This window comes from Stomoxys calcitrans, chromosome 2 (genome assembly GCF_963082655.1).
Source record: "Stomoxys calcitrans chromosome 2, idStoCalc2.1, whole genome shotgun sequence".
NCBI lineage: Eukaryota > Metazoa > Arthropoda > Insecta > Diptera > Muscidae > Stomoxys > Stomoxys calcitrans.
The window spans coordinates 89,713,089-89,731,270 of record NC_081553.1 but is presented as its reverse complement, the minus strand read 5'-3'; the positions used below and the strand labels follow the sequence as shown (position 1 = coordinate 89,731,270).

General features: G+C 40.6%; 1 protein-coding gene across 1 annotated transcript in view; it reads left to right on the top strand.

Moving 5' to 3' along the window:
* Nucleotides 1-18,182, top strand: part of LOC106080525 (AF4/FMR2 family member lilli) — an 83,058-nt gene that overhangs the window by 32,987 nt on the left and 31,889 nt on the right. The window contains exon 2 of the mRNA XM_059361529.1: nucleotides 17,312-17,469. Within this exon, the coding sequence (XP_059217512.1) occupies nucleotides 17,312-17,469 (158 nt within the window). The remainder of the gene's footprint in view (nucleotides 1-17,311; nucleotides 17,470-18,182) is intronic.

The following is an 18,182-nucleotide window of genomic DNA, read 5'->3' as shown; positions in this document are numbered from 1 at the left end:
GCAGTAGCCGCTCGCTTTATAGCAGCCGATCAAATACCCCAAACGCAGCCCAGTTTCTCGTCGAAGGCTGTGGTTATCGCAGATGAGCGTAATGGATTTCGTTGCACGGACCCCCATAAACCCCGAATCAGCGAGCTGAATCTGGAAATAAACAGGGTAGTCAGCGAATATAGACGGAATTTGTGGCTGGAACACCGGTTCAGGCAAGCTGCGGTCTCCTGTTAAGTCACTCTCGAACTCTGGTAGAAGGGATGACAGGACCTTAGTCACATTTGGCGAAGTAACTGTGACTGATCCGAAGAGATGCGCCAGCTTGTTAAACCGTCAATTTTTTTAGCATCCCGAGAGTGATAAGGCTAGGAGGAGGATCATTCGTCGTGTACGTGGTCTACGAGTCGGTGGATGAAGTTACGAAGCATCCCGAGAGTGAGCATCCCGAGAGTGACAAGGCTAGGAGGAGGACCATTCGTCGTGTACGTGGTCTACGAGTCGGTGGATGAAGTTACGAATGCCATCTGTGGCGCCAAGTCATTCAAGACGTTGGGCCCCGACGTAATCTCTACACTGAGGCTGAAAACTGACAACCCCCTTAAATGTGTTAGTTGCCGAGAGCAAATTCCGAGACATCATTAACGCAGTAGCCACTCGCTTGATAGCAGCCAGTTGAATAACACAAGAGCGGCCCAATTTCCCATCGGAGCCAGTGGTGCTCGTGGATGAGCGTTATGGGGTCCGTGCAACGGACCCCACTAACCCCAGATTCAGCGCGCTGAATCTAGAAATAAACAGGGTAGTCAATGAACATAAGCGGCATTTGTGGGTGGAACACTTGCAGCAATGTAACTTAGGACTGGTTCAGACAAGCTGTGGTCTACTGTTAAATCACTCTCGAACTCTGGTAGAAGGGATGACAGGACCTCAGTCACTTTTGGCGAAGTAACTGTGACTGATCCGAAGAGATGCGCCAGGTTTTTGAACCGTCAATTTTTTAAGCATCCCCAGAGTGACAAGGCTAGGAGGAGAGCCATTTGTCGTATACGTGGTCTTCCATTCGTAGTATACGGTGGTCGAAGTAACGAATGTCATCTGGGCGCCAAGTCATCCAAGGCGTTGGGCCTCGTCGGAATCTCTACACTGAGGTTCAAGAATCTGCATCTACCTGGAGTCGTGTACCTTACAACTGTCCTCAAACTGTCTTTGATTACTCTTATAACACCCGATGTCTGGAAGATGGGAGCCACCGTGGCGCAGAGGTTAACATGTCCGCCTATGACGCCGAGCGTCTGGGCTTAAATTTCGGCGCGAACATTAGAACATTTTTCAGCGGTGGTTTTACCATCCTCCTGCAAAGACAAAGAAAGAAAATTGGTAAGACGAGGATTTAATGGCTACGATGAGGGATCTAATGAACATTCCTTGAAGGAACCGGGAACACTGGGTCATGTTGTCCTAAAAAGTCATTCCTGATGGTAAACTTAGAAGAGGAAGACCAAATCTCCAAGGAAAGCACAAAGTGGAGTGAGACATCCCAAACTGGGTGTTACCAATTGGAGAAGAAGCGCAGAAGATGTTAATGGTTTGAGATCTATACGAACGATGTAAACCAATTGAATATGTAAGGTCATAGAAGAGGAAGACCAAATCTCCTATGAAAGGACAAAGTGGAGTAAGACATCCCAAACTAGGTGTTGCCAATTGAAGAAGAATCGCAGAAGATGCAATTGGTTTGAGATCTATACGAACGATACGATGTAAAGCAATTGAATATGTAAGGTCATCCACTTCATTAATAAAGGCGACATTTCTTAGTATTCCAATAAAAATCTCGAAAGTGTCTGAGAATACCACTTTGGCAGGTCCATTACGCCAGAGTTGCTTTTTTTCACCGCATTGTAACAAATTTCCAAAGTGTTCAAATGAAAATCCAAAATTCTGCCCAAAAATGCCCTAAAATAAAATGAATCCATCCCATCCAATCATTTTCTATACATTATCAAAACCTCAATGTTATCCACATTGCAGTTGAGTTGTGGAAAAATTATGCAAATCAAATGTTATCTTAACTTTTCACTAGCCGCACTGATTCTCACCACAAAATCGGGGTTTTGAATTATATAAATCACTCCTGATTCTAACCAAATGCGTTTCAATTATTTGTCATTACAAATCATTTAATTGAATGTAACTTTGTCATTGTTGCATTAGGATTGAATTATTTGTGCGTTTTTAATGGGAGCTTATTGTTGACCTTTAGTTGACTATACATCCACCCATCATCGCGATGGGTGGTTGGATAAGCACACACATTTCTAAAACTAATTAAAAACTAATTGAGTTAATTTCATGGAAATAATACATAATTCAACTTGAAACAATTGCAACGCAGAGGTGCATACATTTTTAATTTAATCCGCTTTACCCATAATGAAGTCGACAATTTGTAATAAATTTTTTGTTTGTTTTTGCTCAACAAGGTGAGATGCTTGGAAATTGAAATGGCCTTAAGGAAGGCCAAACATGCATAGAAATGTGGGTATATTGACACAATACAAGGACCCTCCAATATCCTATTAAATAGCAGCAGGGAAACTTCTGTTATATTGGGTTGCCCAAAAAGTAATTGCGGATTTTTCATATAGTCGGCGTTGACAAATTTTTTCACAGCTTGTGACTCTGTAATTGCATTCTTTCTTCTGTCAATTATCAGCTGTTACTTTTAGCTTGCTTTAGAAAAAAAGTGTAAAAAAAAGTATATTTGATTAAAGTTCATTCTAAGTTTTATTAAAAATGCATTTACTTTCTTTTAAAAAATCCGCAATTACTTTTTGGGCAACCCAATATAAATAACAATTGTTGCATATTGAGGCCAATGGTTTATACATCTATAAGCCGGATATATTTTAGAATCATGGCCATGAAGTAAAAAGAGAGACTGCGATTGTTCAAATATAAGCAGTGTCCCTATATCAAGTTGCGATCGGTAGAAACTGTCCTATACACAAAAAAGAGATTTGTTGCTCAACTAATTTTTTGCCAACTGCAAGCAACGTTGTTGTTGATATTATTGCCTGTTCGCGCTACCTGTTCGTTCTTAGTTTTGCTTTCTCTTTCTTTCTCTCTACTATATTCTCTGTCTTTCTCTCTCGACTTATTACAATGCCGATATGCTCCAACAACACAGATTGGACCATAAATCTTACGATAAATCTTATTCTCAAACACCCTAATTTCGAACATTTGTTACAGACTGAACCAGAGCTTTCAAATGTTAAACACAAGTACCCCAGGAAGAGATCAAATCAGCGATAAAGGTGTTGCAATACCTACAGAAACTGCATTTACCACAGACGAAAGATAATGAGTGTGATGGACACTTCTCACCTATTGAAATTGGCCGGAAAGAGCGGAATCATCTCGACGCTGCAGTAGCAGTTCCTTAAAGATATTCTGACATGGCTAGAACGGATTTTCAGGATGAGACTGTCATTTTCCTACCTTATCGAGGGCATATCCCTATGGTGGGAAATATAAACCCCAGCACGACTAAGGATTAAAGGCTCATCCGTCTGTCATCGTTTTATCTCAAAACGCTAGAAATACTGATAGACTCAAAGGCGACGGATGGTTTGGGTAGGTCAGAAGAGACGAGCCTCCATTAAGCTCACCTATTGAAATTGGCCGGACAGAGCGAAATCATCTCGACGCTGCTGTAGCAGTTCCTTGTAGATATTCTGCCATGGCTAGTACGAATTTTCAGGACGAGCCTGTCATTTTCCTACCTTATCGAGGGCATATCCCTATGGTAGGAAATATAAGCCCCAGCACGACTAAGGATTAAAGGCTCATCCGTCTGTCATCGTTAGAAAATACTGATAGACTCAAAGGCGACGGAGGGTTTGGGTAGGTCAGTAGAGACGAGCCTCCACTAAGCTGAGCGAGAGGAATCTCCAGCTGAAGGCAATCGCGATGGCGACCTTCTAGGATACATGAGGGAACATTTAACAAGTGGAGATAAGGTCGATAGTCAGCTCAGCTGCACCGCATGGGGGTCCTGTGAATGAAAAGTATCTCAAGCTGTAGGATTTAGGAGATTGTATGGTCAGGAGGTGTGCGACAAGGAATGCCCCAAATAAGGGCAATGTTATCGCCATTTCACTGAAATATAGTGCTTAACAAATTCCCATAGGATCTCAACACGGATGGCAGGAAACGTAAGGTCACTAAGGGGTACTATCGAAAATTGTACGAGAAGTAGGTTGAGGACTAACCCAAAGAAAACGGAGTTTCTCCTCTTCACTCGAAGATACTAGATTGAGGACTCCCTTCTCCCTTGATGGGACCACTCTGCAGTTGTTGGAGGTGACGAAATATCCTGGACTAGTCCTCGTTTAGTAACTGTCCCGGAAATGGAATTCGGAGGAAAGAAGACTAGAGAAGCTGTGCGACTTCTACTCCTGCAGAAGAATGTTGGGTATTAAGTGGAGGCTAAACCCGCATATAATTTATTGGATGAACATGGCCATTGTGAGACCAGTGCTGTTATATATGTAGAGTTGCTTTGGCAGGCAGGGCGTGAGGCAATGCTGGATATGCAAGCTTTTGGGGTCTGTATTAACAACAGTGCTACCTAGGTTACACTAAGGATGAGGTAATTTGGCATGATGGAGAAGGAACGGTAGGGCTACAGTTCCATTCTGGATAGAATAGATGCGGCGGGTAGACTGAGGAATGTCTCAGACTATCTGGCACCAAGATGGCCCTGGTAGGCTAGTTGGTAACGTTCACGGATTATCAGTGCGGAGCATGTGATTTCGATTTCCATCAGATGTTGGGTCCATCGCTTTTGTGGTATCATAGTAGCCTGAGTGAGTTTAGTGAGTCAGGACAGTTAGGCGGCGCTAAAGGCTCTGGCGTCGAACCGCACGAGGTTGAAATTGTTTAGAAGATGCAAAGAGCATCTTCGAATAAGGGGAAAAGCTGTAAGGCTCAGCTGGAAAGTTGCGTTAGATTCATAGGAACGTTAAGATCCACACCGCAGGCAGGGTTTGAAGCGATGCTGGATATGCAAGCTTTTGGGGTCTATATTTACAACAGGCTGAGGTAATTTGGCATGATGAAGAAGGAAGGGTAGGGCTACAGTTCCACTCTGGATAGTATAGATGCGGCAGATAGACTGAGGAATGTCTCAAACTATCTGGCACCAAGATGGCCCTGATAGCCTAGTTGGTAACGTTCACGGATTATCAGTGCGGAGCACGTGATTTCGATTTCCATCAGATGTTTGGTCTATCGCTTTTGTGGTATTCTAAGTGAGATTTGGTGAGTCTGGACAGTCAGGCTTCGCTAAAGGCTCTGGCGTCGGACCGCATAAGGTTGAAACTGGTTAGAAGATGCAAAGAGCATCTTTGAATAAGGGGAAAAGCTGTAAGGCTCAGCTGGAAAGTTGCGTTGGATTCATAGGAACGTTAAGATCCACTCCGCAGACAGGGTTTAAAGTGATGCTGAATATGCAAGCTTTTGGGGCCTATATTAACAACAGTGCTGCCTAAGTTACACTAAGGCTGAGGTAATTTGGCATGTTGAAGAAGGAAGGTTAGGGCTACAGTTCCATTCTGGATATTATAGAAGCGTCAGATAGACTGAGAAATGTCTCAAACTATCTGGCACCAAGATGGCCCTGGTAGTCTAGTTGGTAACGTTCACGGATTATCAATGCGGAGCACGTGATTTCGATTTCCATCAGATGTTGGTTCTATCACTTTTGTGGTATCATAGTAGCCTGAGTGAGTTTGGTGAGTCTGGACAGTTAGGCGGCGCTAAAGGCTCTGGCGTCGGACCGCATGAGGTTGAAACTGTTTAGAAGATGCTAAGAGCATCTTCGAACAAGGGGAAAAGCTGTAAGGCTCTGTTGGACCTCAGGCCATCATGGTATGGCAGGGAACGAAGCGGCAGAAAAGCTGGCCAGGAATGGATCACTGATTGCCGCAGATCTTGCTATAAGACCCCATCAAGAGGTGGACGCCATCTACGATGGGACATGAAGCATGGGCTAGTGCTATAGGTTATAGTATGTCGAAAGGCCTGAGAAACCATGTCTTAAGACTACTAATAAGAGTCCTAACTAGTCATTGCAATGTCAGGTGCTTGAGGTCGAGTTAGGTGCAGGGAGGGGCAGATTTCAGCAAGATCTGCAATGTCGAATAGAAGTTGGAGACGATCGAGCATTGTCGTGCGAGGAGAAGACACAGGATAATGGGTGCACATCTCTTTCCCATTTTTTAACAAAACTCATAGCGTTTGTCTTTGCGGTAAAAAAATGATATGTGCAAAATTTTGTGACGATTAGGTAAAAAAAAAAAATTTTAAACAAGTAAAACGGTGTTAAGTTCGGCCAAGTCGAACTTTGGATACCCACCACCTCGGGTATATACGTAAATCACCTTTCGTCAAAATCCGGAATGACAAAATGAATATACCTCCATCCTTGGATGGTGGGTATAAAACCGACAGACGAGCTATCAGCACAGGAAGGGAATGCAGACTATACATTTTATCACAGCCTCAGTAGTGATGCATAGTACAGTTTGTGCTTTTATAATAAGTTTCATGTGAATGTGTTCTTAGTTTGCCAATTTTGTGCTAGGATCTAAAGCTCTACAACCAAATCTGAACGTCGTGACGACACGGCTTATCATTAACTGTTAATATTTTGTATTTTGTTTATCGGGATCAAAAGTAAAATTTATATCGAGGTGTAACAAACGAAATGACTAGATTAATATACCCCATCTTATGGTGGTGGGTATAAAAATCCTAAGTTAGGAATTCCATACAACGCGCCTAAGTCGGTTCATGTCTAGTATTGTGTCTCATCATCTTCCCCACATTCCCTACACATGATATCACTAGCCGCACCTATTCTGCATATGTGATCTCGAAGTGTCCCGATAGCTATGCTTATCTCCTTCCTACTTCGTTTTAGAAATAGCCTCGTTTTCTCACATCGTCCCACCGACCGTTTTGCAGCGTAGTATATGGGTGCGTTACCAACGCCCTTTAACACGGTCTACGTTGCCCCGAAAAGCTTCGGACTAACCAGATTTATTAACGACAGTCCTATGGTCTTCATCGCCAAATCAGCTACTCTTTCATTCGTGACCTTATCTTCCAGGTTGTTATTGCCCTGATGGTCAGTTTACTGTCCGTAAAGATTTTCACACTCGACGTCATCGCCCGAACTTCCAGATGACAATACCAGAGTTCCGTTAATCCAAGGCTGTGCCGCTCGCAGCCATGCACCGCACTCGACATCAAGTGTCATCTCAGGTATCCGATCGGAAGCCTCTTTCATTCCTTCCAGATTTTCTATCGTCGCCTCGACTATACTTTGATGGTATGAACTGCTCCTATCCTCTATCCATTCTCCCATCGCCTTAAGTCTCATTGCTGCATACTTGATCTATATGTCAATGGGTCGGATATCTAGTTAGTCGCCAGTGCCCCAGTGGGCGTCGTGCTCATCGCTCCGCCTATGCCAAAACAACATGCTCTCTGAGCCTGTTGTATTATCCTTACGTCGCACTTTTTCTCCTTCGCAGTCCACCAAGCTACTGAGGGGCAAGCAAATATTGATCTTATCACGACAGTGAACTATCCTCGGATTCAGGCATTATTGTGAGCCTTCGGTTCGTCTAATAGTGCGCCTTTTTGGTACGATCCCGAACGTGACACCTCCAATTCAATATCCTGCCCAAGATCGTTCCTGAATTTTGACATTGTCAGATATTGAAATCGGTCTGTTTGGCACACCTTTGTCTTCCTCCTGAACAGGCAGACAGTCTTTTGTGGTTTAACATCGCAGCGCAGTTCTCAGTCATTCTGTCCAATGTGTATTTGGTAGATTCGCATTAGACAAAAACACTGAGAATATCCCAAACTATGCGAAATCAAATTTATGGATACGATTTCATTTATTTTGGTTTCCATTTACCGTATGATAACAAAGACGTTTTCTTGTTAAAAATTTATTAAAACTTTGCCAAACATTTTTTTAGATATTTTTACGACCATTTTTTATATCCTTGTTATTTTACTTGGAGCTATGTTATATAATTCATATTTTATCATATTTTCAATTGAACTTTATACCAGCAGACAACTAACTGTGTTTTTAAGGTAAAATGCTACAATTCTTGCAATTCACTCTCATGGCATGCCATGACAAAGCATGCCACCCGTGCGTATACTTTATGGTCAGTTCAATTAAAGTTTATATGCACTAATCATACGCCACCCGGGACCGCTACAATGCCCAAATCCTAACCAATTGGTAGATTTTCATATTTTGTTTTCTAAAATCGATAAGATGGTGAGCGGAGGCATGTGTGGGATACGGGATTTCCTCGATAAGTTGATTAGCAGGAGTATGTGTGTGTTTGTGCCATTTGTATGTGTGAACGAATGAGCAAGCAAATATTGGCGCCTGCAGACATTTAGTTTCATTTCTCTGTTTCTCCTCTTTTATTCCCCACTATTGTTTTATAATTCTGCTATTGTTTAATTGGCGAGTGTATGTGACTCCCCGTTCACATGTGTGAGGGGAATTTAATCTAAGTGGGAGAACGGTAGACAAAACATTTTAGTTCAGTTTTTTTTTTTTTTTTTGTTTTTGTTCATGTAGTATACAGATTTGCACGTTTAAAGCAATTCTCTGGGGAATTGCCACATACAAATCATAGGAAAGAAATAATGAAATTAATTTATTTATTTCCTATTTTAATTAAATGCTAAATAGGATAATAGAAAACAGGTCCCTAGAGTAGAGGAATTCCTCCAGGAAAATTCCAAAAAAATTAAATTAAAACAAATTTAAATATAAAATTAAAAAAAAGCAAGTAAAAGCGTGCAAAGTTCGGCCGGGAGGAATCTTGGGAACCCACCACCATGGATTTAAACAAAATAAATTCAGTTGAAGGGGCATAAATTTACATACCAAACTTCTGTCAAGTCAGCAAAAATTAAAGCTTCTAGAAACCGAACGAGGATGAATGAGAAACCGGCTCACACGGGAGTAATAGTTTGATTTGGACCGTTATTGGAAGTCATAACGGAACAAAATTTCAGCCAAATCGGACAAAAAATGGCGGCTTGTAAAGGCTCAAGAATTCAAATAGGGAGATCGGTTTGTATGGGAGCTATATCAGGTTATAGACCGATTAAAACCATACTTGGCACAGTTCTTGGAAGTCACAACAGATTACTATAAGCAAAATTTCAGACAAATCGGACAAAAACTGCGGCTTGTAAGGACTCAAGAAGTCAAATCAGGAGATCGGTTTATATGGGAGCTATATCCGGTTATAGACCGAATCGGATTGTACTTGGCATAGTTGTTCGAAGGCAAAACAAAACACTGCGTGCAAAATTTCAGCCTAATCACACAAAGGCTTATAAGGGCTCAAGAAGTCAAATCGGGAGATCGGTTTATAAAGAAGCTATATTTGGTTAAAAACCGATTTGGACTGTACTAAACACAGCTGGTGGAAGTCATAACAAAACACTACGTGCAAAATTTCAGCCAAATCGGACAAAAATTGCGGCTTCCAGGGGCTCAAGAAGTCAAATCGGGAGATCGGTTAATATGAGAGCTATATCAGGTTCCCGACCGATTTGAACCGTATTTGGTACAGTTGTTGTAAATCATAACAGAACACTACGTGATAGATTCCAACTAAATCGAACAAAAATTGCGGCTTCCAGGGGCTCAAAAAGTCAAATCGGGAGATCGGTTTATATGAGAGCTATATCACCGATTTGAGCCGTATTAGGCACAGTTGTTGGAAGTCATAACAGAACACTTCATGCAAAATTTCAGTCCAATCTGAGCCCTCTAAAAGCTCAAGAATTCAAAACCCATGATCGGTTTACATGGCCGCTTTGTCAAAACATGGACCGATTTGGCTCATTTACAATCCCAACTGACCTACACCAATAGGAAGTATTTGTGCAAAATTTCAAGCGGCTAACTTAACTCCTTCGAAAGTTAGCGTGCTTTCGAGACAGGCAGACGGACGGACGGACATGGCTAGATTGACTTAAAATGACATGACGATCAAGAATATATATACTTTATGGGGTCTTAGACGCATATTTGGAGGTGTTACAAACACAATGACGAAATTAGTATACCCTCATCCTATGGTGGAGGGTATAAAAATGAATTTGTGTTTGTTTGTTTGTTCCGTATAGAGTCAAAAACATCTGAACCGATTACCTTGAAATTTTCACAGATTGTGTAGGTTGGTCTGGAAGGAAACATAGGCTATATAATTTTTTGATATTGGGAGGGGGCGGACCCTCCCCCTTACACCTAAAAGACTACCCAAAAATGAATGTGGACCGATCAGGACAATATGGCGCTCAAATAAAAGGTATTCAAGAATAGAGTACGAATTTCATAATGAATGTTGGGTCCAAGTATCTAGGGGGCCGCATCAGCCCCAAAACCCCTTAAATATGTTTATTGGACGAGCATGACAATATGGGACTCAAATGAAAGATATTCAGAACTAGAGTACGAAAATAGTCAGGAAGAAGGAATAGGCTTTATAATTTGTTAATATCGGAGGGCGGACACTCCCTCCAAGAAACACCACCCAAAATCAAAAGTGGACCGATAAGGACAATATGGATATCAAATGAAGGGTATTGAAGAGTAGAATACGAATATGGTATTAACAATTGGGTCCAAGTACCCAGGACGCCTAACCACAAAACTTCGAAAAGCAGACAAATTGAACGTCCCTATCATATATGGGGCTCAAATGAAAGGAATTCGGGAGTAGATTTCGAATCTGGCATACAAAATCAGTTCGATGTGTTGAAGGTCACCCCAACCCCCCCCCCAAAAACGCCCCAAATGGGCATATGACCCATCATGGCTATATGAGACTCAGTTTGTTTGTTTATTCCGTAGAATCAAAAACTGCTGAACCGATTTTCTTAAAATTTTCATAGGTAGGTTTTTGTGAAAGGAAACATAGGCTATATAAATTTTAAATATCGGAAGGTGGCGGACCCTCCCTCTTACCCCAAAAACGCCACCCAAAACCAAAAGTATTCGGTTATGACTCCCAACAACAGAGCCAAGTACCATTCAAATCGGTTTATAACCTGGTACAGCTCCCATATAAACCGATCTCCCGATTGACTTCCAGAGTCCCTGGAGGCCTCAATTTTTGCCTGAAATTTTGCATGTGGTGTTCTGTTATGACTTCCAACAACTGTCTGAAGTTCGGTCCAAATCGGTTTATAACCTGATATAGCTCCCATATAAACCGAACTCCCGATTTGATTTCTTGAGCCTCTGGAAGCCTCAATTATCATCCGACTTGCCTGAAATTTTGCACATATTATTCTGTTATGACTCCCAACAACAGAGCCAAGCACAGCCTAAATCGGTTTATAACCTGATGTAGCTCCCATACAAACCGATCTCTTGATTTGACTTCTTGAGCCAATGGAGCCCCAATTTTTTTCCGATTTGGCTGAAATTCTGCACATAGTGTTCTATGTTGACTTCCACCAACTGTGCCAAGTATGGTTTCGGTCAAGAACATGATATAGCTCCCATATAAACCGATCTCTTGATTTGACTTATTGAGCCCTTACAAGCCGTGATTTTTATCCGATTTGGCTGAAATTTTGCATATATGGTGTTCTGTTATGACTCTCAACAAGTCCGCCAAGTACGGTTCAATGCGGTCTATAACTAGATATAGCTCCCATATTTTAGCAGAATCCATGGTGGTGGGTTCCCAAGATTCGACTCGGCCGAACTTAGCACTCTCACAGTCACCAAAATCAAAACTGGGTTTCTATTGTTGGGGTCGGTTGCCTCAGGTGCCGCCCAAAACCCGCCATATGGATATATAGACCAATCACGACAATCTAGAACCATGTGTTTGGGGAGCCGCCCCAACCCAAAATACCTTCCCGTTATATTAAAGCTACTTAGAGTGGAAATTGACTGATTTTCGGAAAATTAATAAAAACATTTTCGGTACAAATGCCTTGGGGCCCACCCCCACCAACTTATTTTCCGATCATCCCATTAAGTGACTCATATGAAATGTTTTTGATAGTAGTGCTTCTTATATTTACTTCAATGCCCAAGTGACCACCCCCTAAATACCCCCTAAACCAGAAATATTTACTCATATGGTAATATAGGACTCAAAAGAAAATCATTTGGAAGTAGAGTAAAAATTTGCCCAGCAACCGAGCAGGGACAAATTTCTCACACATCAATGAGTGCTTTCCAATTTAAGTTCAGTTTATCAATGATAAGGGACCTTTTTTATAGCCGAGTACGACACCTATTTGGGGGGAATTTTTTACATGACCATGCATGGTATGATACCTCGCAAATGTCACCAGCATTAAGAGGGGATAACCACCGCTTTAAATTTTGTCCGATGTTCCTCCAGGATTTGAACGTAGGCGTTTAGCGTCACAATGGCATGAATTCGATATCCACTTTCAGGACGAAGTGTCACCATCCTAAAAAGATATTAGAGGGTTATAGACGGCGCAGCGGAGCAGACCCGGTTTGGCACACAACTTTTTATTTCAAGTTTGAAGCTGTATAGAATTGCTGACTTTTGACAAGCCAATTTTCTATCTAAAACATGATCATATACGAATATGATTAACTCGTTTCATTCGCCCACTTTATGTATGAAATACTTATTGGCATAACTCTTTCCTAACTAAAGCTAAACTAGTTTTAAGACATTTTCAGTAGCAGTAATCTAACCCTACCAAAATCACTTAACTTACCCCAATTGCAATTAGCAATAGTTTAATATAATCACTTATCCTCAATTTCATAAAAGTGCTGCAAAAGCTGGCAAAATATTTTAAACATTTAATTTAATTTTTTATAATTGAACTTTGACAACAATTCAATTAATTTGTCAACGGCAATTCATTTCAAATATTATCACACTCAAATCCCTTAACAATTATGTGCAGTGATATGAACATACAAACACTCGTACACACACACATACACATACATATATGGCTACAATGGCAAAGGATATGAAAACTACATAGAAGCTAACAAAAAGAACCCATGAACTGAATGTTTTTGGAAATATTTTCCAATTACTCATATTGCAAATATTGCATCATTTAGTTTTCCAACTAAATCAAATTATTTATTTATAAGAATTCACAAAAAAATAAATTTCTTTAAAACATTTGAATTTAAATTTTAATCCGTTTAACTGGCACACCATTTAATTTCAATGTTATGAAAATTAAATAATAACCATTAAAGGCTTTCATCCATGTCCTGGCTTTACAATGGCTTGACGTTTATTCACTTCAGACAATTTATGGATTTGTGAAATGTTGACCAAACACTTTGACACTCTCTGAATAGGGGGGATTAGTTGGTGTTAGAAAAAAAGCAAAGCAACAACACCTTGTAAAACGAAAATTTATGGTTTGTGAGGAAAAAGCATAAGAAAAACACGATCAAATTGCTGAAAATACTTTAACATGAACCTAATAAGGATTGAGCAAGTAAAGAGGAGTTGAGTTCAGCAGAGTCCAAACTGTATGCAGTTTAATTAGAATATCTTTCGGTATTCGCTGGATAACTTGCTATAAACTGAAACATTTTCTCCCAATCTTCCTATTAGCTTGAAAAGAGGGTGCGGATACTAATCCGCCCCATGTCGCTATGGACACACACCTATGCCACCAACTAACAAGTAAAAAAGCGTTAAGTTCGCCCAGGCCGAACTTTGGATACCCACCATCTCGGGTATACATGTAAACCACATTTTGTCTTGGTCTTTTTGGTAGCCATATCCAAATATAGACCGATATGAACCATATACGACATGAATGTCGAAAAGCCTAACATAAGTCACTGTGTCAAATTTCAGCGAAATCGGATTATAAATGCGTCAAAATGTCAAAATCTAGTAAAATTGTTCATTTCTGAACCCATATCAGCTATATGGAAATATGTTCCGATTGGTCCAAACTATATCAAAATATAGAGCAATGGGGGCCAAATTGAACGACGATGTCGGAAGGCCTGAAACAGCTCACTGTGCCAAATTTTAACGAAGTCGGGTAATAAATGCGCCTTTTATGGGCCCAAGACCTGAAATCGGGAAATCGGTATATATGGCACCTATACCCAAATACAGACAGGGTAGGGTACGGACGTCCAAAATTGTATAGTAAAGTCACGAACAGTCGTATAGGACACGAATGTCCAAAAGCCTAACTAGTTCACTGTGCCAAATTTCAATGAAATCGGATAGTAAAATGCGAATTTTGCACATGAACATTCCATTCAGTAACAGGAGCAAACTTCTCACATATCAAAGAGTGCTGTCCGATTCAAGTTTAAACTCAGTGATAAGGGTCCTCCTTTTTAAAGCCGAGTAGGAACGGCTTGCCGCACTGCGACACCTCTTGGGGAGAAGATTTTTACATCGCTGTCACACCGTTTTTTCATACGGTATAGTACCTCGCAACTGTGCCCAGCATTAGGAGGGAATACCCGCCGTTGAAAATTTTTTCTGATATTTTTTGGCCATGCTTCGAAATCGGATAGTTAATGCGCTCTTCATGAGCCCAAGACCTTAAATAGGAGATGAGTGCACCGATTTAAGCAAAATTTTTTATGACGCCTTATGGTAACCTAAAAACACAAAATTGGTATAAAACTTTGGATTCAAACAACCTGGGGGGGGGGTGCTCCACCAAAAAAAAACATCCAAACGGACATGTTTGCCGATTGGGAAAATAAAGGTATTTAAGAGTGGAGTACAACTTGATACAAAAATTTTACATTCGTGGGGTCCCACCCCAAAAAAAAACATTACAAAAATGTCATATTTACCGATTGGGACAATGTGGGTATCAAATAAATGGCAATTGGAAGTAGAGTACGGATCTGATATAAAAATTTGATCCAAAGTGTCTACTGGACCTCCCCAATCCCAAAACGGATATGTATGCCCAAAATCACAAAAAGGGTATAAAATTTATTAGGGATTCGATTCGATTATAGGTCGATTGGGACAATTTGGGACTTAAAGGGAAAGTCTTCGACAGTGGACCAATTTAAGAAAAATGTTTTATGACGCCTTATAATAACCCAAAAACACAAAATTGGTATACTTTGGGATAAAATAACCTGCGGGGACGCCCCACCCAAACGTCCATGTTGACTGGTTTGGACAATATGGGTATCAAATGAAAGGTATTTTAGAGTAGAGTACGAACTTGGCATACAAATGTCACCCTATGTGACGGAGGGCCCACCACACCCAAAAACACCTCCCAACAGGATACTTTTACCGCTTTGGGCAATATGGGTATCAAATGAAAGGTATTTAAAAGTAGAATAAAAAATCTGACATGAATATTTATTCCTTGGTGTCTGAGGGGTCTCCCCACTACCCAAAACCCCCCAGCAGTACATACTTACCCAGTTGGGATAATATGGATATCAAATAAAAGATATTTAAATAATTCCTTCATGTCTGAGGCGCGTGTGTGGTCGCTCACCTTACATACCCCATAAACTGGACATATTTGTGGACTATGAGAAAAAGAGACTCAACTCTGATATCTGTTTTATAGCAAAGTGTTTCAGGGATGCGTCACCTCATGAGCTTCTCCTAAACCACAAATATATACCGACTAAAGCACCTGGAAATGTGGATTTTGGGAGTAGAGTATGAATCTGATATCTACATTCGGGACAAAGGGTTTGGCTATTTCAATTAATGGGCCCTTCTCTTACGGACCCTCCCCTGAACCTATTTTCAAAAACGCCAGATCTCGAAAAGGGCCGATTTAAGCGAAATTTGGTTTGGTTAGTATCTTTAATTAGGGTGGGATATCTAGGGGGGCCTATCTACCTCCAAAGACCGCCAAATGGAAATTTAAATAAATAATGACAATATTTAGCCTAGAGCACGATCCTGATACATGGGAGTCCAACTCACCCCCAAAAACACCCCCATAGCGGTCATGGGGGACTTATATCGTTATGGGGCGACCATAACGATATAAGTCTCAAATGAAAAATATTTGGGAGTAGAGCACTTTTATGATATCCACATTAGGGCGAAATATCTGAAAGACCGTACCATCATCCCCAAGCAAGTCTTATTTCCCGACTGCGCCAGTATAGGGCTCAGATAAAATAAAAGAGTGAACGAAGGCGCAGAGGAGCGGGTCCTGTCTAGCTAGTCTTCCATATATAAAAATTAATATGTTGCGTTTTGTTTGTTTGATCAGAATAGACTTAAAATCCGCTTAAGCGATTTTTATGAAATTTTCACAGTTGGTAGAGTTTAGCCCCCCCTGTGAAAATAGGGTACTTAATTTTGTGATATCAGCGAGAGGGGACGGACCCTCCCCTTAACCTCAATTTTTCAAAAATGCCAGATCTCGAAGATGGGTGCATCGATTTAATTGAAAATTTGTATGCCAACTTTATGGTAACCCAAAAACTGGGTTTATAACTGGGTATAAAACTTTGGGGTCAAATAACCGTGGGGACGCCCTACCTCAAAACTCAACCAAAAGGACATGTTTACCGATTGGCACAATATGGTTATGATACGAACTTGATATAAAATTCATTCTCAGGTTTCGGGGGGCCCGCCCTACCCCCCAAAACCACCCGAAAATTACATATTTACCGATTAAGGCAAAATGGGTATGAAATGAAAGGCAATTGGAATTAGAATACGAAACTTATATAAAAATTTGAGATCAAGCCACACGGAGGCCCGCCCCAATCCAAAAACCAACCCCAAACGGACATGTAGGCCTATCAGGACATTGTGGGATTCAAACGAAAGGTACTTGAGTGCAGAATACGAAACTCATTTAAAAGTTTGAGATCAAATGGACATGTACTGAACGGGACAATATGGGACTCAAACGAAAGGTATTTGAGAGCCGAATACAAAAATTTTAAACGTAGCACACAGGGCCAGCTTGTTTTTGTATACAAATTACATTTCTTGAATTCTTATTATATATATTTATATATGTATGTCCTTTGTTTGCAATTGGAGTAAATTAAATGTGTTACAAAATAAATGAGACCAATAGTGTGAACATAGGGCATCGAATTCTTATTAGACCCTTACTTCAAATTTTTCTTCTTTAAACACTAAATACTCCATTTCAACTCAACCTGCATTATTCCTTCATAAACTTTAATAACATTTGTTCTGCTTTTCCTTATTCTTTGCAGAGCTCAAGCCCTAAATGCTGCACTCAACAATCAACAAGGACGACCAGGACGTGGCAAAGTCCCACCACCACTGTTGCGTTCCCGTACATTGCCGGCAATAATAGTGCCAGGTATACCGGTGGTATCCTTGCACACCGACAAATCTCAATTTCAATGGGGTAAGTAAAAGGATATAACTGGAAATGGCCACACACTCCCATGCACAAACAATCCGCTTATCGTGTCGAAGAAGAGCTTATTCAAAATTCATTACCATGGCCATCACTCAGAACTTCAATCGTTTAAATAATGTGTATAGTGATGATGGGCTGGTGATGATGGCCCTCATCATCATCAGCATCATCAAAAGAAATTCAATTGAATTTATACTTTTCGGTAGTAAAGGACGATAGAGCTCCAGAGGATATGACTAAAGCAAATTTTTGAAATACTGAAGAGGATTTTAAGAATGTTTGATAACTATGATTTGATTTTAAGGTAACTACAATTGATTGTAGTGCCATCATACTCTAAGGCATGAATAATTTAATCATGAAGTAGTTGAATACTGGTTGGAATGGAAAAACCAGTTATGTTCTCAATTGAAGACAGAGGAATGTCTATTTAAAGAAATTTTCAAAGGATTATCGATACAATCATAAGGTACTTAAGGATATTAGAAAATCCTGTGTGCAATTAAATGCTACCATCTAATTTCCATCTCCCGTTCAGTTGCAATAATTAAGTCATGAATTAAGTTTTTCATGCTCCTTTTAAATTTATTCAGCACCAGTTGGGCATTAAGGAATCCAATGCGTAAACTTTCCATTCGATTTTCCATGCAACGCCCATTTGTCCTTGCCATTAAGAATGTGTCGACATTCGCTCAATT